The following is a 26156-nucleotide window of genomic DNA, read 5'->3' on the forward strand; positions in this document are numbered from 1 at the left end:
CCAGTTGAACTGAAAAACATCTGTATCCTAAACACCGGGGAGGGGCGATCACAGATCCAAATCCAAAAATCAAAAGACACACAGATAGAATATATCTGTCTTTACGTGTCTTATCAATTCATTAAAACCGCTATTTTTAACAAAGAACTCATTTCATCCATACTTGTTTAACCTAGCTAGTATTCCAAATGTGTTATTCTCTACAAAAGGTAAGGGAGGCAGGAGGACAAACAGAAAATGTCAATGAACAGGCTAAGGCTTCAGAGTAAACCAGTTTTGAAACACTGAGTTCTTGGCAGCAGTTTCATTCTTGGCACCACTCCACAGCTTTCTGGCTTTGTGTGCACACCCAGCTATGATAAATGTATACAGAAACTGTCAACAGACACAACCTGCCAAACCCAAATTCAAGCAGGGCAAAGAAAAAGCAATGTTAAAAGTACAGAAGCCTTCCAATACCAAGCCTCAATGCTTTCCTGCCACTGTGAAATTTTCATAAGAAATTACCGTATATGAGCAAGGTCCAGGAGCCCAAATGTTGTGAAGAAAAAGGTAGGAGTTTTACAACATAATCAGAAAGGTTTACAAACATACACATACATACACACACACACATCAATTCTTATTATTTGAAGTGATATTGTTCCTAAAAACACTAAATTCATGAAGACAGAATCATTGTCCTGGAGGAAATACAGAGTTAGGCCTAGTTAGCCTCTGGTCACAGCATTTTCTTCAACCAACCAACACATAACCTTGTTTAATGAGAGACTGTGTTGAAAGACACCTTATGTAATAATGCACATTGCTGATCTGTTAACCTCAAACTCATGGCTGAGAGTACTCTAGCTAAATCAAGTTATTTAACACATGTGTTTCCTTGAGACATATCACAGGCTCCTTCTGCTAAGGAAACTCAGATAAAAGCACTTCAGCACTACTTGAGAGGGTCATTTTTTTTTTCTTTTTAATTTAAAAGACAGACAGTGAGAGACAAAGAGAAAGAATGCTCCCATTTGTGGGTTCACTCTTCAACTGCCCACAACAGTCCAGAGACCAACGCTGGGAGCTAGAACACAACCCACCTCTCCTATGTGAGCGGCAAGAACGCAGTTACTGGGGGCACCAGCACTGCCTCACAGGGTCTGCATTAGCAGGAAGCTGCAATCAGGAGGAGAGCTGGATATTAAACCCAGGTACTGGGACGTGGAACAATTTAACTGCTAGGCCAATCGCTCTACCCCTTGAAGACCATTTCTTTTTCTTCCTGATTTTTATCTGAAAGGCGGACAGAGAGATCTTCCACCTATTGGCTCATCCCCAAATGCTCACAATAGTCAGGTCTGGGCCAGACCAAAGTTAGGAGCTCTGAACCCAACCCACGTCTCCCATGTGGGTGGCAGTAATCCAAGTAGCAGCCCAAGATCTGCTGGTTCCCAGAGTATACACAAGCAGTCAGCTGGAGAGAGAATTCAACCAGGCTCTCCAACATGGGATGTGAGCATCCCAAATGGCTTCTTAACCACTATGCAAAACGGTGAGATAACACACACAAACACACATGGCATAATGTGGCTCCACATATACTGCAATAAAAAGGGCACTTTTCACAGCATGAGAACTGAAAGAAGGTAAAACATCAGCATGTCACTTATTTGACCTTGGCTGGGAACCTACATTAGGCAAATCAGACTGTTCACCACTCTGCACATGTCTGTGATCTATAAATAACCTCGAGTATGTAGGAGTTACAAATATATTTTAGCAAGTAGGCAAATTCACAAACATCTGTGAATAATGAGGACTAACTGTATGTACAAAGGATATTCAAGAAGTTCATGGGGGGCAGGTGCTGTGACATAACGGGTAAGCTACCGCCTGCAGCACCAGCATCCCACATGGGCACTGGTTCTAGTCCCAGCTGCTCTACTTCTGATCCAGCTCTCTGCTATGGCCTGGGAAAGCAGAAGAAGATGGCCCAAATCCTTGGGCCCCTGCACCCTGTGAGAGATCTGGAAGAAGCTCCTGACTCCTGGCTTTGGATTGGCCCAGCTCCAGCTGTTGTGGCTATCTGCGGAGTGAACCAGCGGATGGAATACCTCTATCTCTGCTTCTCTCTGTAACTCTGCCTTTCAAACAAACAAACAAACAAACCTTTTAAAAAAAGTTGTTCATGGAAAAATGTCTACTATAAAATTATGCATGAATTTCAAAATGTTGCTCCAAAAAGAACTTTTTAAAAATCATATTCTCTTGTACGACAGTGTCATTTTAAAAACAAGCAAAAAGGATTTATTTATGTATTTATTTATTTGGAAGGCAGAGTGACAGAGAGAAAGGGGAGAGACAGAAAGAGATCTTCCTTCTGCTGGTTCACTCCTCAAATGGCCACAAGAGTCAGGACTGGACCAGGCTGAAGGCAGGATCCTGTTACTCCATCCCATGTTACTCCATGGGTGGCAGGAGCCCAAGCACTTGGGCCATCTTCTGCTGCCTTTCCAGGTGCAACAGCAGGAAGCTGGATCAGAAGCAGGGCAGTGGGGACTCAAACCTGCTCTGATATGGGATGCTGGCATTGTGGGTGGTGGCTTCACCTGCTGTGCTGCAACACTGGTGCCATCTTATTTAAAGATTTATGTTTATTTATTGGAAAGGCAGAGTGACAAGAGGGAGAAAAATATCTTGCATATGCTGGTTCCCTCTCCAAATGACACCAATATCAGGGGCTGGACCAGGCCAAAGCCAGGAGCCTGGAACTCCACGTGGGTCTCCCACGTGAGTGGCAGGGGTCCAAGTACTTGGGCCACCTTCCACTGCCTTCCCAAGGGTATTAGCAGAGAGCTGGATTGGAAGCGGAGCAGCTGGGACTCAAACCCACCTCAATATGGGATGCTGGCATTGTAGGCAGTAGCTTAACCCACCATACCACAATGCTGGCTCTGAAACTCTCAATTTCACTTTACTATAAACTTTTTGAAGTGCCCTTGTATGTATGCATGCATACGTATCATATGTTGATGCAATCAACTTTTTGAAACCATTTTCACACACCATTAACTCTAGTAGCCTTGTCCTTTCAACCCCAAAGGGACAGCATGAAATCCAATGACTGACACTTTGAGATCATATCTAACCATCTACAGCTTAGGGGACAGGTTCTTGTCTCACTAGAGAAGTTAAAAGTGTTTGTATTTCTATTCTTATGATTTAATACTTATTCTATTTTACCTGGATAGGCTTCAAAAGGTCTTTAGAAAGAAATACTCTTTGTTGATCTCCTAGAAAGCGAACAGAAGTTATGGATCCCAAACCAGCTTTGTCCAATAGAGATCTGTACACCTAAAACAAAAGAAAATGTTTGGGCCTCAAACTGTTGTCAGTATAATTCTGAAAACCAGAACTGGCAATTTTACACACAAAGTGATAAAGCCATTAAGTTTTTGTATTGACTGAATCTCATAAGAAATATTTATGCAGCCAAAAGATCATACAATTTTTATTCAATTCCAGTAACTTAAACCAGATACATTTGGGACTTATTAGCACATAGGTCTAATAACAAATTCATTGTTTCCCAAAAAATATGCTAAAGAAAAATTGTTGCAAATGTATATTTTTTAAGATAAGGCCATGCTTTTAGCAAATTCTTAACATTTGCAAGAAAAGAAATAATAAAACACAACTTGAATCACAACCCCACATCATTCCAAAGTCTCTAGCTGCTCTTCACTCTGGCAAAATCTCCACATTGCCAGCACCACATGCAAAGCCCTTCACAATCTGGTCAGTCTTCTATCATCCTCCCAGTCTCTCCCACCATCCAAATCAGACCCTCTTCTCTCAGCTCCAGCCCGGGTCCCATAAAGCCTACACTTTCCTTTCCAGACACAATGGGTACTCTCTTCCTCTAACTGTACCAAACTTAAAAAGTGGATACAGCACCATCACATACTGACTTACGGTATCTTTAGAGGCAGGGGAACTGCCAACACTGGAAACTCTTACAAGGGGCAAGCCAACAGCTACTACTCAGCCCCAGTCTACTGCTCCCATAAGCAACTGCCACAAGACCCCACTGCTGCCTTTTCCTGCAGTTTTTTTCAGGAGATATTGGAAATCTAAATTTTTAGAGGTACTTTCCACGTGGTTAAAAGCAGGCAACTAATTCAAATTTTCTTAAAACAACACTGTGAGAATCAAATCAAACAGATCTGAGTTTGCACTGCTGTCAGTTTCTGACCTCTGACCTATATGCATGTTCCCCTTATTACTTCCATCCCCATTTTTCAAGTGAAGAAAGTAAGGCCCAGGACAGCCAAAGGACCAGCCCAGAGTTACAGAACTCTTACAGGGCTGGAGTAAGATCCTAGATGTTCTTTAAAATGCACACATGTGCACGCATGAGAAAGTGAGAGAGAGAGCACTCCCCCACATGCTTGGGGCACAGAAAGAGATAGCATATGCTCCCCCACATGATGGTTCACTCCTCAAATGCCCGCAATGGCCTGGCTGGGGCCAAGGCCAGAGCCAGAACACAGTCCAGGTCTCCCAAGCGGGTGTCACAAATCCAACCACTAAGACCATCACCTGCTACCTCCCAGTGTCTGCATTAACAGGAAACTGGAATTGAGAGTTGGCGCAGGGGACTGACTCCAGGCACCCCACTTTGGGACCTGGGTCTCTCACCCATTACGCCAAATAGCTGTCCAACAGATGCCCTCCTGACTCTTCCACACTGTTACACATCTAGACTATCATCCCCCAGAGGGCCAAATACAGCCCTAACATATGACTGGTTCCTGTTTCACTACAAATGGAAGATATGTTCTCTTCTCATGGGTTCAACAAAGCCTTAGCTTTACTCACTATTGCAGGCCACTGAACAATTCGTTCAGAAATCTCAGGCGACTTTCTTTCAGCCAAAACCAAGTTATGTTCTACTAAAAATGCTCTCCTCAGAAGACTGTAGACTTCAATCCATCTTCTCTTTCTCCAAGTTTCTCCATCAAACTCTACACACACCTAGACAAATAAAATTAAAAATACCGTATTCAATTAACAAACGTAAACATTACAAATACCCAAGCTGAGTTACACCTTCATTATTCTACTTGAACCTCTTACCTGGATCTGCTACCCACTTCAGCTTCCTTACTTTACTTCACAGACCAAAATAAAATAACCAAACATGGACCAAGCTTTGGCTCCCTAACTTTGGGATGCAGATGGTCCAGTTCCTATCCTCAAAGTAACCTCTGGGAAGCTCAGAAACTAACCCACATCAAGAGGTTTTTACACATGTTAATTAGACAGTAAACTTTTAGAACTGAAAGATACAAATCTGAAACCAAAAGAAGCACTCCTCACACTGCATTGTATTTCTCCACTGCCACTGCCACTGCCACGTGGGTTTAAGATGACTCCATCACCACGACCCACCCCCTGCTTTTGGACTCCTCTGGTATCAGCAGGACTTAGCAAAGGCCCAATCTACGGCACATTCTCACTACCCCATTCAATCGCATAAGCTGGGACATTTACCTCAGAGTTTGGAGTCTAAAACTCCTTGGTCACTTACTAAATGGACCCAAGTTTTCCAGAGGTGCTTCTAGCTGCTTATATGAAACTGAGACTGCCTTTGAAATATTATTTTCCAAGTAATTCTGTTATTTCTGCTTCAGAACTACCTATTAACTCTAATGCTTACCACTTGTATAAATATTTTACAACATTCAAAAAAAAAAAAAATCAGTCTAAAATAGGTCTCTGGCAGTGATCCAGAAGTAGGAACTGTTCACAAAACCTGGAAGGTCATGTGCCAAAACACCCGAAGACCCTTGATGAATATGGGAACCCTTAACTCATTCTAGATCTTCTTAAACATTTTTTTGTATTTTAACAATTACAATAAACTTCTTCTATATATAATGTGAAAAATCAATATTTAAAGTTTTTCCTCTAACTAAAGAGGCCTCTCATTTTGGGTTTCCAGAATTAGTCAATAAATCTATCATTTATCAAACATGCATGATTTCACAAATGTCACCCACATCCCTCTTTCAACCTTTAGTTTACTAACTGGTTAAACTGCATTCACTTGTTGAAACACAATTTGAGAATCCTTTCCTCAAACAAGCCTTCGCCCACTGAAGAGCCTCTCTCTCTCCCAAGAGATGTTCCGTTGTTAACTCTACCCGAAGCTTTGCACTTTCCCTTCCCTGCACTTATCTATAATTTATTTGTGGTTAACTGATTGACACATAAGTACTAATATGTCAAATTCTGTGTCTGCTTTTGGTTATCATTGGCATACAGTCCCTAATCAGTATTCAAATACTTGTTAGAATGAATAAAAGAAAACATTTCTCTTTGGTTAAGCTCCTCTACCTTCTGTTTCTCTCATCCATTTATGAAACAGTTAAGTTTCCAACTGATATACCACTAACCCCAATCCTGAACCTTCCTGTCAGAGTAGTTCTTTAAAATCAGTGAAATTTAAGACACACGCTATGCGTACATCCCTAATGTCCTAGGCAACTTTGCTAGGAAGCTGGTCTTCTCAGTATGGAAAGCTTTTGCAGTTACTACTGAGTACTTTCCAAACTGGAATAAATGCAATAGGTAAACACCTATGGGACAAGGACCCATACACTGTCTCCATGGTTAGACATGTTCTATCACCGCAGCCAATCAACGAGTCCTTCATGGAGGTGTGTAGTAGTCTGCCCATCTTCCTGTTTGCTGGCCACAGAATCCACGTGCTCCACTCTCCTCGAGACTGCCCAGTAGTTCCCGCCACAACAATCTCCACCTCCACCTAGCTTCAGGGCCAGCTTTCCCGCTTGTCAGAAACGTGCTCTCAGAGGAACTGAGCACCACAAATTTCAGAATCAGATCATGGCTTAAATCTCGGCTATATTTATGCTTTCTTAAAATGAGTTACTACACTCATTTAAAAATACCTAAGGTTAGAAAGGAAATCAGTTAATCTGCACCCCAGTTGAAGAACCCTTGCTTAAGTCCAAGCTGTTGGAACCCTGTTTACTAGCTTCAAAATGAAGGCAATTAACACCTCCCTGTCATGGAACTGCTGGAGATTTTAAAAGGCATTGTATAGGCCGGCGCCGCGGCTCACTAGGCTAATCCTCCGCCTTGCGGCGCCGGCACACCGGGTTCTAGTCCCGGTCGGGGCGCCAGATTCTGTCCCAGTTGCCCCTCTTCCAGGCCAGCTCTCTGCTGTGGCCAGGGAGTGCAGTGGAGGATGGCCCAAGTGCTTGGGCCCTGCACCCCATGGGAGACCAGGAGAAGCACCTGGCTCCTGCCATCGGATCAGCGCGGTGCGCCGGCCGCAGCGCGCCGGCCGCGGCGGCCATTGGAGGGTGAACCAACGGCAAAGGAAGACCTTTCTCTCTGTCTCTCTCTCACTGTCCACTCTGCCTGTCAAAAAAAATAAAAATAAAAAAAAATGCATTGTATATAAAGTATCCAGTGAGGCAATTAGAGTTTTAAGACCTCCAGAAATATTTAAATCTTATCAGAGCTATCACTTCTTAAATTAGGAGCAAAGGAGAGAGGGTCTTCCACATAACTATGCAATATCTACTCAGCATAAAAAGTGAGGAATTAAGATCTTAAGTAATTTGCCAAAATTTAAGCAATATCACATTTCTTACCAGATCATTATCTAAAGAGTGGGGGGATCTTTTTCCTACCAAGGGACATTTGGTTATTTATAACATCATTGGTGGGCTGAACAAAATTATCACCTAAAAATTAGTCTGCTACAGATTTACAGAATTTCGAGTCTCACCTGCGGTTGCCTTGGCGGGGCCAGATGGAATGATTCCCCACTCCTGATCTAAAGCTTAAGTTAGACTACACCAATTTTTGAGTGATTTGTGGGGCCAGGTAGGATGTTTAGCTCCTCTTAAAACAATTAAGCTTATGACTATCAAATAGTATGTTGTGTTGATCAAAAATCCACAGGTAACTTTCATTTGGAAAAAAGTACATGAATTCATTCATTTATCTTAAGTCAGAATGAGACAGATGGATCTTCCATCTGCTGGTTCACTCCCCAATGGCCACCACAGCCAGGCTGAAACTATGATCCAGGAACAGGTGGCAGGGGCTCAGGCAGATGCGGATCTGAATTCCCAGGCACATTAGCAGAAGTCAGATCAGAAGCAGAGCAGCCACGACTCACCACCAGATATGCTGGCATCACACATGGCAGCTTAACCTGTTGTGCCATAACCTCAACCTCTGGAAAAAAAATTGCTCTTAAAAAATACTTCATGTGGGGACAGCACTGTGGCACAGTGGTTTAAAGCCTTGGCCTGCAGTGCTGGAACCCCATACAGGCTCTGGTTTGAATCCTGGCTTCTCCTCTTCCAATCCAGCTCCTGCTAATGCAGCTAGAAAAGCAGCAGAGGATGGCCCAAGTCCGTGGGCCCCTGTACATACATGGGAGACCTGGAAGAAACTTCTGGCTCCTGATCAGCTCAGCTCTAGCCATTGCAGCCATTTGGGGAGTGAACCAGCAGATGGAAGACCTCTCTTTCTCTGTCTCTACCTCTCTCTGTAACTCTTTCAAATAATTTCAGAGTTACACAGAGGGAGGCAGAGAGAGCGCGCGTGCACACACATGAGAGAGAGAGAGAGAGAGAGAGAGAGAGCGAGCTTCCATCCACTCGATCTCTCTCCAAATGATCACAACAGCTGGAGTTGGGGAGAGGATGAAGCCAGGAGCCAGAAACTCCATCTGGGTCCCCAACGTGTGTGCAGGGGTCCAAGCATTTGAACCATCTTCTGCTGTTTTCCCAGACACATTAACAGGGAGCTGCATCAGAAGTGGAGCAGCTGGGACCCAAACCAGCTGGGATGCCGGGGTCACAGGCAGTGGCTTAACCTGCTGTACCACAACACAGGCCCCAGGGATGTTATTTATGCTGACAGATTATGCTGATAGAGTAATTATGATTCACTAGCTATAAATCCAAATTTACTATAAAGGGAGAATTTTGTAAATGTGTACCTTATTAGCCCACCAAGTATTTTGAAAAGGGGCCGGCACTGTAACATAGTAGGCTTAGCATACACTTGCTTCCCATGAGTGCTGGTTCTTGTCCCAACAGCCCCACTACTGATGCAACCCTCTGCTAATGGCCTGAGAAAGTAGTGGAAGACAGTCCAAGTGCTTGTGCCCCTGCACCCACGGGGGAGACCAGAAGAGGCTCCTGGCTTCGGATTGGCCCAGCTCCAGGTGTTGTGGCCATTTGGGGAGTGAACCAGCAAATGGTAGACTTTTCTCTGTCTCTCACTCTGCCTGTAACTGTCAAAAAAACAAAATCCTTAAAAAAAATTTTTTTTGACCAGATGTTGGATATTTCAAATTATCTCAAGCTTATTTTTCCAACACAAAATCTCTTCATGATACATAAATTATATCAATTCTAAAACCTCCCACTTTTAGCATACATTCATCTTACCTAAGTATATGATTATGAAAACTATTGGAAAAGCCAAAGAAAATGCTTCCAGGTTTAAAAGGAGGAAAAGAAAATGTCATAGTTTATAGTCAAGAAGGATTTTGGTTTTTTAAACTTTATTGTATTTGAGAGGTGGGAAGAGAGATACAGAGTTACCACCTGCTGGTTCCCTCCCCAAATGCCTGCAATGGTTGGGGCTGGAAGCCAAGAGCCAGAAACTCAACCCAAGTCTCTCGCACAGGTGGCAGGGACCGCCCAACTACTTAAGCCATCTCTTGCTCCTTCTCTGGGTGTAAATTCATAGGAAGCTGGAATCAGTAGCAAAGGCAGGACTGGAACCCAGGCACTCTGATGCAAGGGATGTAGTATCCCAACTGCCCACCTCTAATCAAGAATCTTTAATAGATACCGACTGTATGTCTACCACTACAATGCACAATACCCTTTATTTTACTACTCCACAAATTATGAAAATCAATTATGTTCCTACTTATGTCTCCTTACAAGTAAATACTTGTGCAAATTCCTAGAGCCTAATTTCAATTGTAAAGGGGTAAACAGTTTGAATACACTGTGCTAGGAGTTTCTGACAGCAGAATTCACATTTAACTCCTAGTTGTACCCAAAGATGAAAAGTTGGGCATTGGTCAAGGCACCTAATTGCTGTCTACAGCAGGAAACGGTACAGAGAGATGGCAAGAGAGATGGCAAGAACTAATCAAGCACCAAGAAGGGGCAGAAGACTTGAGGAAAAGGTAGGTTTAAGGGAAGTGAAAGACCTAGATAAACAAGTGAGGGAAGGAAACTATTCCCAGCATGCATAATTATGTGAACAAAGGCTGGCAGAAAGCAACTTGCTTCACATTCAAGAGTAGGATAAAAGTTAAGATTAAAAGAAGTTCTATTTGTTATTCCAGATGTAGAGAACACCACTGCCCCACCAGATTTTTCTAAACTGTTTCTCCATAGTCAATAAGTTTTAAAGATTTACTTAATTATTTGAAAGGCAGGGTATAGAGACAGAGACAGTCTTCCATCCGCTCGCTCACTCCCTAAATGACTGCAATGGCTGGGGCTGGAGCTGTGTTGAAGACAGGAGCCAGGAGCTTCCTCTGGGTCTCCAGAGAGGCCCAAGGACTTGGGCCATCTTCTACTGCTCTTCCAGGCCATAGCAGAGAGCTGGATCGGAAGTGGAGCAGCCGGGACCAGAATTGGTGCCCATATGGGATGCCAGCACTGCAGGCAGCGACTTTACCCACTACACCACAGCACTGGCCCCACGAATAATTTTATGATTCCTTTATTTATTCATTTAAATATCTGAATATATAACATGCCAAACCATGGTTTCTAAGTGCTAGAAATACAGACGCCAGCAAAATAACATGCTCCAATCTTACTCTGAGTATTAAGGCCCAGTTAAGGTTTGGAGACAAACTTTGGCAAGTTATTTAACTTCTTCAAACTTCAATTGCTGGCACTAAAAAGTCTATTTTAACATCTAGGATATTTGTTAGGACTAAATACATTGCTTACTACATAGCAACCATGTGATCACTATTACTTATTATAACTTCACTGTAGCTTCTTTCTCTAACTACTACACACATTGTCTTCTTGTCATCTAAGTAACTTTGCTACAAAATCTCTCTCTCGGTGAAACAAAGTTAAAGTCTCTCCTTAGGTGAAACAAAGTTAACTAACCTTGGCCTCGTTAATATCATCCACAATTAACCAGGGAAGCCCCCCCCCCCCTTTTTTTTTGTTAAATACAACATAGTCCTAAACTTAAGCCAATCACTTCATTTGCTATCCAACTAAGGAATGTAATGTTAAATCATAATTAGAAAAGAGAAATAGGAGTAAAGCAGATTTGCAGCTTACATGAGGATCGAGCATTAAAGTCTTCAAGCAAGGCAAAACTCCAACACAACCAAAACTGTTCTTGAATCGAAATCCTAGTTCTTTCCATGTTAGGCACTTTAGTGTGGTGGACAAGACACAGCGCCAAACCTGGATTCAAATCCTCCATCACTAAGTAACTAATTTTATTTACTTATTTGTTGATTTATTTATTTTCATCTACTTGAAAGAGCAAAACAGAGAGACAGAGAGAAAAGTATCAATCTCTGTCTGCTGGTTCGCTCCCAAATGCCCACGACAGACAGGGCTTGGGCCAGGTAGAAGCCAGGAGCTCCATCTGGATCTTCCATGTGGGTGGCAGGGTCCCAAGCACTTGAGCCAGCATCTGCTGCTTCACAGGACCCATCAGCAGGGAGCCGGACTGGAAGTGGGAACAAGGACTCAAATTGGCACCCTGGTATGGGATGCCGGCTTCCTAAGCAGTGGCTTAGTGCCCTGCCCCTGAATTGTCAATTGTTCAAGTCTGGTCAGGACTCTTTCTCCTAAACCTATTTCTTCATTCTGAAAATGGAGATATTTTTCTCCAGATGGAGATTTAAAAGAATACATGTAAGCACCTCCTAAAGTGCCTGCCTAGCCCAACAGGTCCCTCAATCATTGCCAGGGAAGGCAAGGGAAGGGAACACCTAGTTTCTTGACATCTGCCAAAGAACTAATGACTGCAAAGTTAAACAAAATCTTGGTTCCATTCATATCAGATAAAAACAAATGCAGTGGAGAAAATTTTACCTGGCAGGTGAAATAAACCACAACGATTGAAATCTGGTACACAAAGTTCACTTTCTGTAGGAAAGTTACTAGCCTAAAGCAAATAGGTTGGCTATCCTTGCACAATGTATTATCTTTATAAACATCACAACCTGAGTTGGTAGAATGAGTGGAAGGAGGAGAAAAGCCAAATCTCAAAGCTTCCAAGAGTCCTTTTGTAGCATGGCTTTTGATGATAAGCATTATGGAGTGTAACTTCTTGGTTAGAACACAGGCTATGGAGCCGGCACTATGGCATAGCAGGTAAAGCCACCACCTGTGGTGCCAGCATCTCATATGGGCACTGGTTTGAGTCCCAGCTGCTCCACTTCTTCTGATCAGCTCCCTGCTGATGTGCCTGGGAAAGCAGTGGAAGATGGCCCAAGTGCTTGGGCCTCTGCACTCACGTGGGAGACCCCAAAGAAGCTTCTGGCTTCAGATCGGCCCCAGCTCCTGTCATTGCAGTCATCTGGGGAGTGAACCAGCAGGAGGAAGATCTCTCTGTCTCTCCCTCTCTCTGGAACTCTTTCAAATGAATAAATAAATCCTTTAAAAAAATGTATTAAAGAACACAGGCTATGTCAACTCCCAGGTATGTGACCATGGACAAGATCCTTCCCCAAGCATGATGCACTGCTCTGTAAAATGGGGCAACATCAGTGCCTACTGCCAAAGCACTGCTCCAAGAATGAAGCAGTCACCACTTGACAGCACGCTGGGCACGACGCCTAGCACGTGGCCAAACACTCACAGGTCACACCTACTTCTCAACATGACAGGGCACACAACGGAAACTCAACAACACACCTACAGCCACGCAGCCCTTTGCAGACTAATGGTGGTGTGGGAACGCACTGGCACCCTGAAAACGCCAGAAGTGGCAATGTCTCAGAAATCGACCCACACTCAGCACCAACACTAAAACCTGCTTCCTTCATCGGGAGCACAGTTCTCCAGGAGGAGCCAGGCCAGACACCAAACAAAGCGCGTTACTCAGGGTGGAGAGAGCTTCGGTCCCCACAAGCTTCCCTCAAGTTACCACCACTTCGGAGTCTTTGTTAGGGATCTTTTTTCAGTTATTTTTGCACAAAGGAGTCTTTGTTGGTACAATGGCTTTCCCACTGGTTGTTCCCAGACAATCCTTTCACACCAACACTTCTATTAGAGTCCAATCAGGATTCATCCCACTTTGGAAAAAAAAAAAAAAAAAGCCCGACAAAGGTTCCAAGTGTCATTCTGATTTTACAAATCACTGTCCACACTTGTTCCCATTCCCCTCCCTCCTCCCTTCCCCCCAGCGCCAGGAGTGGAAGCCATTCCTCCAGGACACCATATAAGGGGCGGCTCCACCCCGGGCCTCCTTATATGGTCACATCCCACACCCACCCACAGGCTCATCACACACAACCAGGAACCCACTCCTGCCTGACCCACCGTACAGGGACACAAACGCACCCCACGGGCCAGGCTCAACTAAGCTCCTCCCTCCCTCCACGATCACACACTATTAACAGGTCTGCAGGTGAGAGACGGGGAGAGAGAGGGAGAGGGAGAGATGGAGATGGTGATGGGGGGAGAGAAAAGTTGGAGGAGGAAATCCAGCGCGCACACACACAAACCCACGTGAAAGCACTTCCAATCACGAACCCTCGATCCGGAACGACTCCCGACGTCAGCCACCCGCCCGAGGACCCTCCCTCCCCTCGGCCAGCCCCGAGGGGCGCAGCGCCGGCGTTAATGAGGCGTGTCTCAACCACCCTCGGCCCACGATCACACGCGCGCAGCCAGAACTCCGGGCCAAGCGCACCTCACTCCACGCAGCCACCGCGAAGACCCTCAGGGTCTGCTTGACCGCCCCCTCCCATCGGAGGCCAACTTTCGGGCCGCCGGGTGCAGGAGCGGGCTGGCGGCGGCGTTGCCACGGCAACCGCGGACCGTCCGGCCGCCGGCTTTACCTTCAGGTCCTTCTTGGTCACGTCGGTGTGCGAGACAGCGCGAATGGTCCCGGACAGCCAGGGCCACTCGGCGACGCGCTCCACGTCCCAGCTGTCGGGGCCGCCCTCGCTGCCCTCGGCCGCGGACAGGCTGAGGAATCGCTTCCCCACCAAGACCGGCCAACTTTCTCCGAGCGTGAGCACCATGGTTTCCACGCCTGCAGGAAGGGCGCCTCCCTGCACACACACAAAAAAATACACATATACACACACACACACACAAAATGCAGCGGGGGCGGCCTGGGAGAGTCGGGGGCGCGGGGCAGCCGTCCCAACCCCGCGCCGGGGACGCGCGACCCCGGGCGGGCCTCGCAACCGACCCCTCCTCCGCCAGCGCCTCCCTGCCCCCCGCCCCGCTGCCACCCCCACCGCACACCCCGGCCCAGGCGCCGCGTGACCCTCGCTCTCCCAAGTTTCGCTTTTCCAAAAAGCCTCCAGCCTAAACGCAGGGGGAGCACCGGGAGAATTATCTGCGGCTCGGCGGCTATTCAGCCGCTGGTCCCCGAGCCCGGAAGAGGTGAGGAGGCCCCCTAGTGCAGAGGGCCTCTCCCCGCAGCGGGGTCCCCGCCCCGGGCGGCCCGCGAAGCCGCACTTGTCCCGCCGCCCCGCCCCGGCTTCCCGGCCTCGCCCGGGCCTGCAACGCGGCCGCTGGACCCGCGGGGCCGCGGCCCGGCGCCTTCACCTTTTCTCCCTTCTCTCCCCGCAGCCGAGGCCGCGGCGCGCTTACCCCGCCTCCCGCCTCCCTGAGTCACCGGCGGCGGCCGCCGTTTCCAGCCGCCCAGCCGACTCTCGCTCTGACTTGGTTCAAGAGCTCTCACAAGACACGCACAGCCTCTCGGGCCCGCCCCCGCGGAGCCGCTGCCGCCGCTCATTGGCGGAGGCCTGGGAGCTGGGCGGGGCTCCTAGGGAGACGGCCCATCGCCATTGGCCAGCCCGACGGGGGCGGGGCGAGAGAAAAAAACAATTCCTTGGCTGCCTCCTCCCTCTCCCCTCCCCCTTCCGACTCTCGGGCGACCCCCATTAGGTTAAAGTACACAGAGTAAGCGAGAGATCCCTCCGCCACAGGGCCATTCTTTCCATTTGTTGCCTCGCGGCACGCAAAAGAGTCCCGCAAAATCGGGCATCAACTTTGGGGCCCGGAGGAAAATTGTTGTGGCGCACAAATAAGACTGAACGGCCAGGCTCAGGGCTGTAAATGCCTATTGGATTGCTCAAGTGCGCAGGCTGTCGACCGAAAATGGACCTTCCACTTGGCGGAAGAATCTCACAGGAAAGGGCTGAGGGCGGTGCAGCGTCGGCGGGGGAGGGAAGGGAAGGGAACGTGCGGTTTCAGGCGTACTCAGCTGGAGGGCGGAGCCACAGTGCTCGGGAGGCTGGTGCGCAGGCGCCTCTCGGAGCCGAAGCTGGAGCGGGGGCTGCTGGGTGAAATGGCCGCGGGAGGCGCAGGCGCACGTGGTGCTGATCGTGGAACGTCCAAAGGCCGCCATTTTGAAGCTAAATGAAGCAAGGCGTGGAGCCTAAGGGAAATGACGTTCGTTGAATCTGGAGGAAAAGAGGTAGTTCAGCACAACGCAGAATGGAGGCTTTTTAATGTGAGGAGAAGATGAGAAGATTTTCTGAGGCTTACAAAACAATGGAAAGTGAATGGAGGCCATAGTTACACAAGATATGAAAGTGGAAGTGAATTTGAAGGACAAAGGAGATTAAAAATGTGCTTTGACTCTGGAGTTTCTTCTCTAGTGGAGAAGAAAAAATAAAGAAATTGAAGACCTTTTTATAAAGGCTGATGCTTTAAGTGACATCACATTTAATCTTTAAGAGAATGAATGGAAAACCAATGCTCCCCATTACAGTGGTGAATCAGAAAACGTTCATAAATGTATTTAAGAAATCGGATGCAAAGTAATTCCAGGTGTTGTTTTAAATACGTATGTTCTTTATGTGCGACCTTTGAGTTTTTCAAGTTAAGAATAACAGTGATTAAAATGAATTTTGAAAATTTGGGTGATAGAAGAGTGGAACAAAGAAAATGTAGTCCAATAAAAGGCAAAAGAGAAGAGCAAAAGAAACAACAAATGCTTCTCTCGGTAGGGTGATATCCTGATAAATTCATCATAGTTTGAAAATATAACTGGAAAATGTGCTAAATACAGCAGACCTAACCCATAAACATTACTTAAGGGGATTCTCTAGACTGTAGAGAATCAGTTGTTTACCTTCATGATCTCATGACTGACGGGGAGATGCTGTTGATGCCCCACATCACAGGGAAGTATCATACCAAATATAGCTAACCCAGGAAAAAGATTGGAAATCAAAGTACCTTTTCTACTGAATATGTATCACTTTTGCACCATTGTAAGGTCAAAAAATTGTGAGTCAAGACATTGTAAGTCCAGAACAAAGTGTAGAAGAAAGCATGGCTAAAAAAAAAGCAAAATAAAATGAGGGAATAAGGTCAAACATCAGTGTTTACAATAAATATAAGTGGGTTAATTTTACTAATAAAATTTTAACAATTGAGATTAAAAATAAAATCCAGCTTTTAATTGAGGATAGGCACACTCCCACAACAATGCAGAAAAGCCTGAAAATACTGGACTATTTTAATTAAATAGTATCAAAAGAAAACAGCATGGCAGTATTATCTTAAAAGAATCAAAAGAGGAAGGGTTTTTTTTTGTTATTAAAGGATAAAGTTCACAAAGATAACATGTACTCCTCAACACTTATGACTTTAAAAACATGTTATAACCTAAGCAAATATTAGAACTATGAAAAAAATTGACAATTTGTTATCAGACTACAAGTTTTAAATACATCTATCATAGAAATATACACCTCTGATAAATTTTAAAAATAAGGGTAACAATGGTTTATATTACTTAGTAATTACTAATTTGAAAGATATTTGCTAAATAACAAGCTCTACCAAAACTTAAGGAACATATTATTCCCCTGTCGTAGGCATGGTTCCAAGGCATAGAAAAAATACAAAGGTGACCAATGCATTTTATAAAACTTGCAAAATCCTATATCAAACCTGAAATAGAAAATGAAAGCTGTGATTTAATTACACTGGTGAACATAAATAGGCAATTCTTATATAAAATATCAGAAGTATATTTAAAAATAATCATATTAATTTGGGTTATCATATGAATGCAAAGATACATCCAGATTAGAAAGTTACAACAATTCACAATGGTTAAAGGAGAAAAATCACATGTTCATTCTGGTAGAGGATAAAAAGAACATGCACTGACATCTACTCATGATTTTAAAAGTACTTCCAAATTACCTAGAAAAAACATGCACTTACATTCAATATCATTCATTGTTTTTAAAAAGTGTTTTTAAACTTGAGGAAATTGTAGAATACAAGATATTTATCATCGAAAGACATCCCAGCGCACACACAGATCTGCAAGGTTGTTCCTTTCAGCATGGTTTGTGGTTACAAAATAGTTGGAAGTAATCTAAATGTACTTCAGTTGCTGAATGAATGAATAAAATGAGTAAATAGAATGAGACACATATATTACACAGCTATTAGGATTTGGAAAGAAATGAAATACTCTAGATAAACCAATAAGGATATAACACCCAAACATATTCTGAATAAGAAAGTTACATTTGGTACTACAGTCATGTACCACATAATTATATTTTGGCTAATAGCAGACTACATATCCAATGGTAACACCGTAAGATTATAGTGGAGCTGAAAAATTTCTCTTGTAGCTGTTATAATGTTGTAGTCCAATGCTGTGCTCAATTGTAATGATGCTGATTTAAAACCTATTGCTAGTTATATAAAAGTTCATACACAATAGATACAATACATAACACTTGATACTGATAACAATTATGTTGTGAGCTCATGGATTTAGTATACTTTTATTGTTATTTTAGAATGTACTATTTCCATATATAAAAAGTTTATTACAAAAGCATACATGTAAAAATACACATACAAAAATGACGCATATGATAATCTCAATAGATTGATGCTCCCTGGTAGTCTAGTGGTTAGGATTCAGCACTCTCTCTCCCTTGTTAGATGCACAAAAAGTGTTGGATAAAGCTTCATTTCCATTCACTGTAAGAGCTCTTAGTAAACTATTAATAGAAGAAAATTTCCATAGCTTGGTAAAGAAAATCTACCAGAAATGTACTTAAACATCTACTTAATGTAAAATTTTGAAGGATTCCCATGGTTATGAGCATGATAAGGATGCCCAGTGCTATCAAAATTATTTAGATTGCTAATGTCCTAAGACAAGAAAAATAAATAATGCAATGTAAACACTGGAATGGGGAAAAGGCCACTCAACTTGTAGGCAACATAAGAGCATTAATGTCAAATTGTTAAAATTAATACAAGTCAAGAGGTGGCATGACAGAAGATCAACAAGTAGGAGCAAGAGTTTAGCCTACCTGTTAAGATGCTTGCATCTCATACCCTAATGCCTGGATCAAGTACATGGCTCCAGTTTCAGCTCCTGACTCCAGCTTTCTGCCAATGCAGACCCTGGAAGGCAGAGGAAATGGTTCAAACAATTGGGTCCCTGCTGCCCACATGGCAGACTCAGCTGGATAAAGTTTGTGACTCTCTGCTTTGGCCCCTGGCTGGAGACATTTCAGACATCTGGGGCGTGAACCAACAGAATGGGGTGCTCTTTCTGTCCCTGTAGCTCCACCTCTCAATAAATGACTGTTTTTTTTAATCTTAAGAAAGACCAGGGGCCAACATTAGAGCACAGTGAGCTAGGTTGCCACTTGCAATATCAGCATCCCATACAGGAGTACCAGTTTGAGTCCCAGCTACTCTGCTTTTGATTCAGCTCCCTTTAGTGCACCTGAAAGAGCAACAGAGGATAGCTTAAGTGCTTGGGCCACTGACTCCCCGTTGGGAGACCCATATGGAGCTCCAGGCTCCTGGATTTGGCCTGGACCAGCCCCAACCATTAAGGTCATTTGGGGACATGAAACAACAGATCAAAGACCTTTCTCTCTCTCTCTCTCTCTCTCTCTCTGTGTGTATGTGTGTGTGTGACACTCTCCCAAATAAATAATTTTTTTAAAGGCCAACAAATAAAAATCAAAAGAATTTCTTTTTTAAAAGAATTATTTATTTGTTTACTTGAAAGTGCGAGTTACACAGAGAGAGAAGGAGAGGCAGAGAGAGAGAGAGAGGGAGAGGTCTTACATCCACTGGTTCACTCTCCAATTGGCTGCAATGGCTGAAGGTGGCACCAATCTGAAGCCAGGAGCCAGAAGCTTCTTCTGGGTCTCCCACGTGGGTGCAGGGGCCCAACGACTTGGGCCATCTTCTACTGCTTCCCCAGGCCATAGCAGAGAGCTGGATCAGAAGTGGAGTAGCTGGGACTTGAATCGGCACCCATATGGGATGCAGGCACTGCAGGTGGCAGCTTTACCCACTATGCCACAGAGCCAGCCCCAAAAGAATTTCTAATAAGAATCAATTGCAAGTAGAAAAGACAGAGACCATTAATGACAATAAAACTACAGAATACCTAAAAAGTAAGCAACAACAATCGCTTCTCAGCCTTTTGGCTAAGATCAAGTGTAAAAGTAAGCAACAAAATCTATATGAAGAAAACTATAAAACTATTGATATTCATAAAAGATTTGAAAAATTCCATCTCCTCGTATGTTTTGATAGATGTCCTTTCTCTTCAAATTAAACAATCAATGAAAAACTCAAGACAAATATATAAACAAATGAGAATATAGAAACAGACCTATATGTATATGAGGAGACTTCAAAAGTTCCTGGAAACTAAGTGAAAAGATAAACAGTAGAGGTGACACTGTGGCACAGAGGGTTAAGTACTCACTGTGACAGCATCCCATATGAGAGTCTCAGCTTCTCCATTTCCCATCCAGCTTCTTGACAATGTGCCTAGGAAGGCAGTGAATGATGGCCTCTGCCACCCATGTGGGAAACTAGGATGAGTTCATGGCTCCTAGCCTCAGCCTGGCCCAGCCCAGGCTTTTGCAGCCATTTGGGAAGTAAACCAGCAAATGGAAGATCTCTTTCTGTGTCTCTCTCTTTCTCTGTCACTCTGCCTTTCAAATAAATAAATAATGAATATTGTAAGGTTAATATATTTTGATGTAAAAATTTTGAAAATTATTCATTTTCCATGAGCTTTTTGAAGACCCCTTATATATGAACAATTTAGCTTATGATTAACATAGCATTTCCAGTGAGGATAAATAATCAATACGCACTGTGGTTGTCTATGGGTTTTTATGACTAGGAAAAGAATAACAAAGTCAGATTTTTATATCAACATTCAGGAAAATAAGTTCCTATGGGTCAAAGTTAAATATTTTAAAATCAAGTAAAATATTTTAAGGTTCTTCCCTATTTACATCCTGTTTTTCCTTCCCTTCTTCCTGAATATTTCAGTCCTAAGGCATTAGAAGGGGCAAAACAAGGCAGGTGTTCATGGAGAAGCTACTGGTCTGGAATGTTGGAGCTCAAAAGAGTATGGTAGGGAGAGAAGCCAGAGCTCAAGTGGAGAAAGGATAGACGCATAGAAGGTCAACCCAGCACAGTGTATCTACAGCCCAAGTGGGCTAAGGGGCCTCTCCATCAATGGGGGAAACTTATTGTAATATGTCAGAGGCCAAATTGGTGGGCAGGGAGACTGTTCACTTACAGGGAAAGCCTGGCAGGGGGAAAACAGTCCAAGGAGAGCTGGGAGTGGTGGGGTGGGCAGAGAGAGAATATATGAAGGATTATCAGTGGGCACTGAAAAGATCAAGAAAAACCCTAGAAGCCAGAGGAGGACCAGGGGCGAGATGCATCCCGGGAAGAAGAAAGAGGGAATTTCAACTTGGAGGACATTCAGTGAGGTCAAAGTCAGGAAGGTCAAGCCAGATGAAGAACCGGGCAGCAGGATGCTGATGCTTCCAACAGATATATTTTAGCTTTTAAATATTGCCAAAAACACTTCCATTGATTAGTGAACATTTTATCTAAGCTCCAGCATATAGGAGGGGGCTTCAAAATGTTGGAGGAAAAATTGGAATTCAAAGATAAGCTTATTTTGGTGTAAAAAAAAAATTGTGAAATCCATGCATATAGTGAGTCTTCAACGATTTCATGAAAAACTATGCATGGCTTTCAAAAATCTTTGTACCAAAATAAACTTATCTTTTAATATCTTTTTTAAAAGATTTATTTATTTTATTTGAAAGTCAAAATTACAGAAAGAGAGGGAGAGACAGACAGAAAAAGATCTTCCATCCACTGGTTCACTCCCCAAATGGCCACAAAAGCTAGGACTGGGCCAGGCCAAACCCAGGAGCCAGGAGATTCTTCTGAGTCTCCCACATGGGTTCAGAGGCCCAAGCACATAGGCCATCCTCTGCTGCTTTCCCAGGTGCACTAGCAGGGAGCTGGATCAGAAATGGAGCAGTCGAGATGTGAACTGGCACCCATGTGGGATGATGGCACTGCAGGCTGGGGCTTTAATCTGCTGCGTCATAGCGCCAGCCTGTCCTCAGCAATTCTTTTATACTAATGAAATTATGTTAGGGTCAGGTGCTGTGGCATAGCAGGTAAGGCCGCTGACTGCAGTGCTGGCATCCCATGTGGGTGCCAGTTTGAGTCCTGGTTGCTCCGCTTCCAATTCAGCTCCCTGCTATCGCCTGGGAAAGCAGTAGAAGATGGCCCAAGTCCTTGGGCCCCTGAATCCAAGTGGGAGATCCAGGCTCCTGGCTTCATATCAGCCCTGGTCTAGCCATTTTGCCATTTGGAGAGTGAACCAGCAGATGGAAGACCTCTCTCTCCCTCTCTCTCTGCCTCTGCCTCTCTGTAACTTTACCTTTCAAATAAATAAATATTTTAAATTATGTTATTTTAATAATATTTAAATTAATAAAAATTATCAAAGTATTTAAAAATAATTAAATAATTATTTGGATTATGTTAGATCTTATAGATCTTAATAATTATTTAAATTATGTCAGTAGATCTTATAGCTGAGACCTGGAGGTAAATTCTTTCAGGTTTTGACTATCTTAATTTTGCCTTTATTTTTGAAGCATATTTTTTGCCAGATATAGCATTCTAGTTTGACAGGATCCTTTTTTTCACTCTTAAAAATGCCAATACATGTTTGAACCACTACTATTCTTAAAGAGCAGTCAGATGTTATTCTTTTTTTTTTTTTTAGATATTTATTTATTTGAAAGACAGAGTTACACAGAAAGATGAGAGGCAGAGAGGAGAGAGAGAGAGAGAGAGAGAGAGAGAGAGAGAGAGAGAGAGGGAGAAAGAGAGAGTCTTCCATCTGATGGTTCACTCCCCATTGGCCGCAACAGCCGGAACTGCGCCAATCTGAAGCCAGGAGCCAGGAGCTTCCTTGGGGTTCCAATACAGGTGAAGGGGCCCAAGGATTGGGGCCATCTTCTACTGCTTTCCCAGGCCGTAGCAGAGAGCTGGATGGGAAGTGGAGCAGCCAGGAATCGAACTGGCGTCCATATGAAATGCTTTACCTGGCTTTACCTGCTACACCACAGCATCTGCCCCAAGATGTTATTCTTAACATTGTTTGCTATTAATGTGTCCTTTTGAAAGCAGGCATATTTGCTTTCAAAATATTCTGTTTTATTTTTAGTAATTCAACTCTGCTGTTCATAGGTATGGTTATCTTTGGACTTAATCTACATTAGGTTTACTGAGCTTCTTAAATCTGGAGCCTCGTGTCTTTAATTTTAGAAAACTTATGATCATTACCTATTCAAATGTTTTTTCCCATCTATTCCCCCCCCGTGGGATTGTATTAATATATATGAAACTATTCATTGTTGTTCTATATTCCTCAAATGCTTCCTCTCTCTCCGTCTCTCACTCTTTCACCTTTGTGTGTCTGGATAATTTCTAATTACTTGTATTTAAGTTCAGGGATTTCTGTGCCTAACCTGCCTTTAAAAGAATTCTTCATCTTTTATATCCTATTTTTATTTCCAGTATTTCCACTTGACCCTTTGGTCTGTTTTATATCTCCAGAAAAATTCTCCAGCTATTAACATTGTTGTCTACTGTCTAGTGCTGTTCCCTAGATCTTCTAATATATTTATCATGGTTATTTTAACATATCAAGTCTGATTATGCAATTTGGTTTTTTAAATATTTGTATTGTATTTACTTTCTTTTTTTTTTAATTTACTTATTTGACAGATAGAGTTAGATAGTGAGAGAGAGAGAGACAGAGAGAAAGCTCTTCTTTTCATTGGTTCACCCCACAAATGGTGCTGCACTGCTCCAAAGCCAGGAGCCAGGTGCCTCCTCCTGGTCTCCCATGTGGGTGCAGGCGCCCAAGCACTTGGGCCATCCAAACTGCCTTCCCGGGCCACAGCAGAGAGCTGGACTGGAAGAGGAGCAACCGGGATTAGAACCTGGTGCCTACATGGGATGCTGGTGCCGCAGGCAGAGGATTAACCAAGTGAGCCACGGTGCCGGCCCCCTGATTATGCAATTTATAAGTCAGCTCTGTCTGTTTTTATCCTGAGATATCTCCATGTATTAGGCATGAGACCCAGAATAACCTCCTGGCTCCCAGCTCCTGGCTTTGGATTGGCTCAGCTCCAGCAGTTGGGGTCATTTGGGGAGTGAACTAGCAGATGGAAGACCTCTCTGTCTCTCCCTCTCTGTCTGCAACTCTGCTTCTCAAATAAATAAATAATCTTTTTAAAAAAATGCTCTCTTACCAAAAACTAGCAGGTTTTTTTTCCTGATACACTCTCATTCCAGAAGCATAAGTCTACCAGTTCAGCTCAGTGGAGAACAAGATGAATTATTCAGTAAGTGTAAGTATTAGCACATTTATTAATCAGAGTTCTAAATGGCAATTAGAGAAGAAAGTTACAATAGTTTTAACAAAAAAAAGAAATGTATTTTAAAACATCAATAAATTACAAAGTTTTCAGAAGAGCTAGAGAGTTAGGCTCCGAAGTGAAGCCTTTGGAAACCCAATCAGCCTGACCAACTGTTCAAAGAACTGATTCTACCATTTCTGGCACTGATGCCACGCTCCACACCACAAAAGTGCTATTACTGCTTCCCAGTATCTCCCTGCTGCACTTCCTCATCTCTTCCTCACAATGTTCTTTTCCAAATCAAGATCTTGCACACATAGCTGGTGTGGTAACACAGTGGGTTAAGCTGCCTATGACATTGGCATCCCGTATCAGAGTACCGGTTCGAGTCCCAGTTGCTTCACTTCTGATCCAACTCTCTGCTAATGTACCTTGGGGAGGCAGCAGATTACCCAAGAGCTTGGGTCCCTGCCATGCACATGGTATACCCAGGTGGAGTTCCTGGCTCTTGGTTAAGTCTAGCCTGGCCCTATCTGTTGGAGTTACTTGGAATTGAACCAGCAAATGGAAGATGGCTCTCTCCCTCTCTCTTTCTCCGTCATTCTACCTTTCAAATAAATAAAATAAATCTTAAAAAAAAAAAAAAAAGATCTTGCACATGTATGTCTGGATGATGAAACCTGAGTCAGTGCCTTCATAATCTTCAGAGAAGCTGAAAAATGGATTTTGAATCATACACTGAGGAGGACAGACACACAATTTGAAAGTGTCCCCAAATATAGAAATAAGATGCAAATGAATTTGAGTGGCTACAAATAGGATTAAAAAAAATGGTTGCGGCTGGCACTGTGGCTCAATAGGCTAATCCTCCGCCTGCGGCGCTGGCACACCGGGTTCTAATCCCGGTCAGGGCGCTGGATTCTGTCCCGGTTGCCCCTCTTCCAGGCCAGCTCTCTGCTGTGGCCCAGAAAGGCAGTGGAGGATGGCCCAGGTGCTTGGGCCCTGCACCCGCATGGGAGACCAGGAGTAGCACCTGGCTCCTGCCTTCGGATCAGCGCGGTGCATGGGCTGGAGCACGCCGCCCACGGCGGCCATTGGAGGGTGAACCAATGGCAAAAGGAAGACCTTTCTCTCTGTCTCTCTTTCTCACTGTCCCCTCTGCCTAAAAAAAAATAAATAAAATAAAATAAAATAAATTTTAAAAAATGGTTGCAAGGCAAAAACCAAGCAGACATTTACAAAACGGTAAAATTAAATCCCTACCACATACCTTACACCAAAAGCTTAGAGATTTAAGCAAGAAAAAATAAAACAATACAGATACAAAAAGAAAACTAAGAAAAAAAATTTAAGCTGACTATTTTTTGCATTTCTGTCTCCTAATAAAGTATCTAGGAGCTCACAGATTAAAATAAGCAAAAAAAATGATAACCTGTGAAATAAACATAAATCCAACTTAACGACTCTGCCTTGATGTAGGCTGCACTAGTAGGATCTGGGAAGTATTTCAGAGCTTCTCCATGTGTTTCCGAAAATAACAATTAACTGTGTTTCTGGTCCTGCACCCTCAGGTGTCTACTTTTGTCACCACAGAGTCCCTCTGGCCTCTAGGACCTTGCCGGGGAGTGGGGGTCTTTCTTGTAGTGATATTAGCGCTTTTGCCATGAGCAATGGGCCTTGTTCTGGTAATATCTATCACACAGGGTTGTTCATAAAGACAAGATAATGTAGTATACATGAGACAAATGGAGGGAGATTATTTTACGAAAAGAAGTCTGTTTAGTTGTGCATATTTTGCCTTTATATTTCAGCACAGTATTTACAAAATGAATTTAAGAATGGCAAATTATTCCAGCACTTTCTTTTTTAAGAGGAAGGAAAAGTATCCCAGCATGTCAAGGAGGAGGAGGTTTGCATTATGGAATATGCAGCATGGGTACAAGGCACAAGAGGTCGTGCATTTTAAACCATCCAGGGTCACAGTTAAACTGATGAGATGAAGTGGGTCAGAGACTTGAGGTGGGGTGACTGTCACTTCAGTGGGCATCCTAGAGCCCAGCCATCTTCCACATCTTCATTCGATTTGCCTGCCGTCAGGGAGGCCTTCCTCTCCCTTCTAATCACAAAGTTCCACATCATG

General features: G+C 43.7%; 1 protein-coding gene across 6 annotated transcripts in view; it reads right to left on the bottom strand.

Moving 5' to 3' along the window:
• Nucleotides 1-15017, bottom strand: part of KDM3A (lysine demethylase 3A) — a 56819-nt gene extending 41802 nt beyond the window's left edge. For 2 of the 6 annotated variants that reach the window (XR_016229237.1, XM_008254152.5), the window contains exons 1-4: nucleotides 14883-15017; nucleotides 14117-14332; nucleotides 4867-5022; nucleotides 3229-3339 (exon numbers count right to left, since the gene is read on the bottom strand). Coding sequence is in view for 2 of the 6 variants with exons in the window: in XM_008254152.5 (XP_008252374.3) it covers nucleotides 3229-3339; nucleotides 4867-5022; nucleotides 14117-14302 (453 nt within the window). In the remaining 4 variants the exon portion in view is untranslated. Of the gene's footprint in view, nucleotides 1-3228; nucleotides 3340-4866; nucleotides 5023-14116; nucleotides 14333-14837 lie in introns of all 6 variants that reach the window. The other 4 variants (XR_016229238.1, XM_089326153.1, XM_051836598.3 and 1 more) reach the window with 3 other exon arrangements.
• Between the last annotated feature and the right edge of the window lie 11139 nt (nucleotides 15018-26156).

Source organism: Oryctolagus cuniculus, chromosome 2 (genome assembly GCF_051225735.1).
Source record: "Oryctolagus cuniculus isolate XC-2025 breed Fujian yellow rabbit chromosome 2, ASM5122573v1, whole genome shotgun sequence".
NCBI classification, from domain to species: domain Eukaryota; kingdom Metazoa; phylum Chordata; class Mammalia; order Lagomorpha; family Leporidae; genus Oryctolagus; species Oryctolagus cuniculus.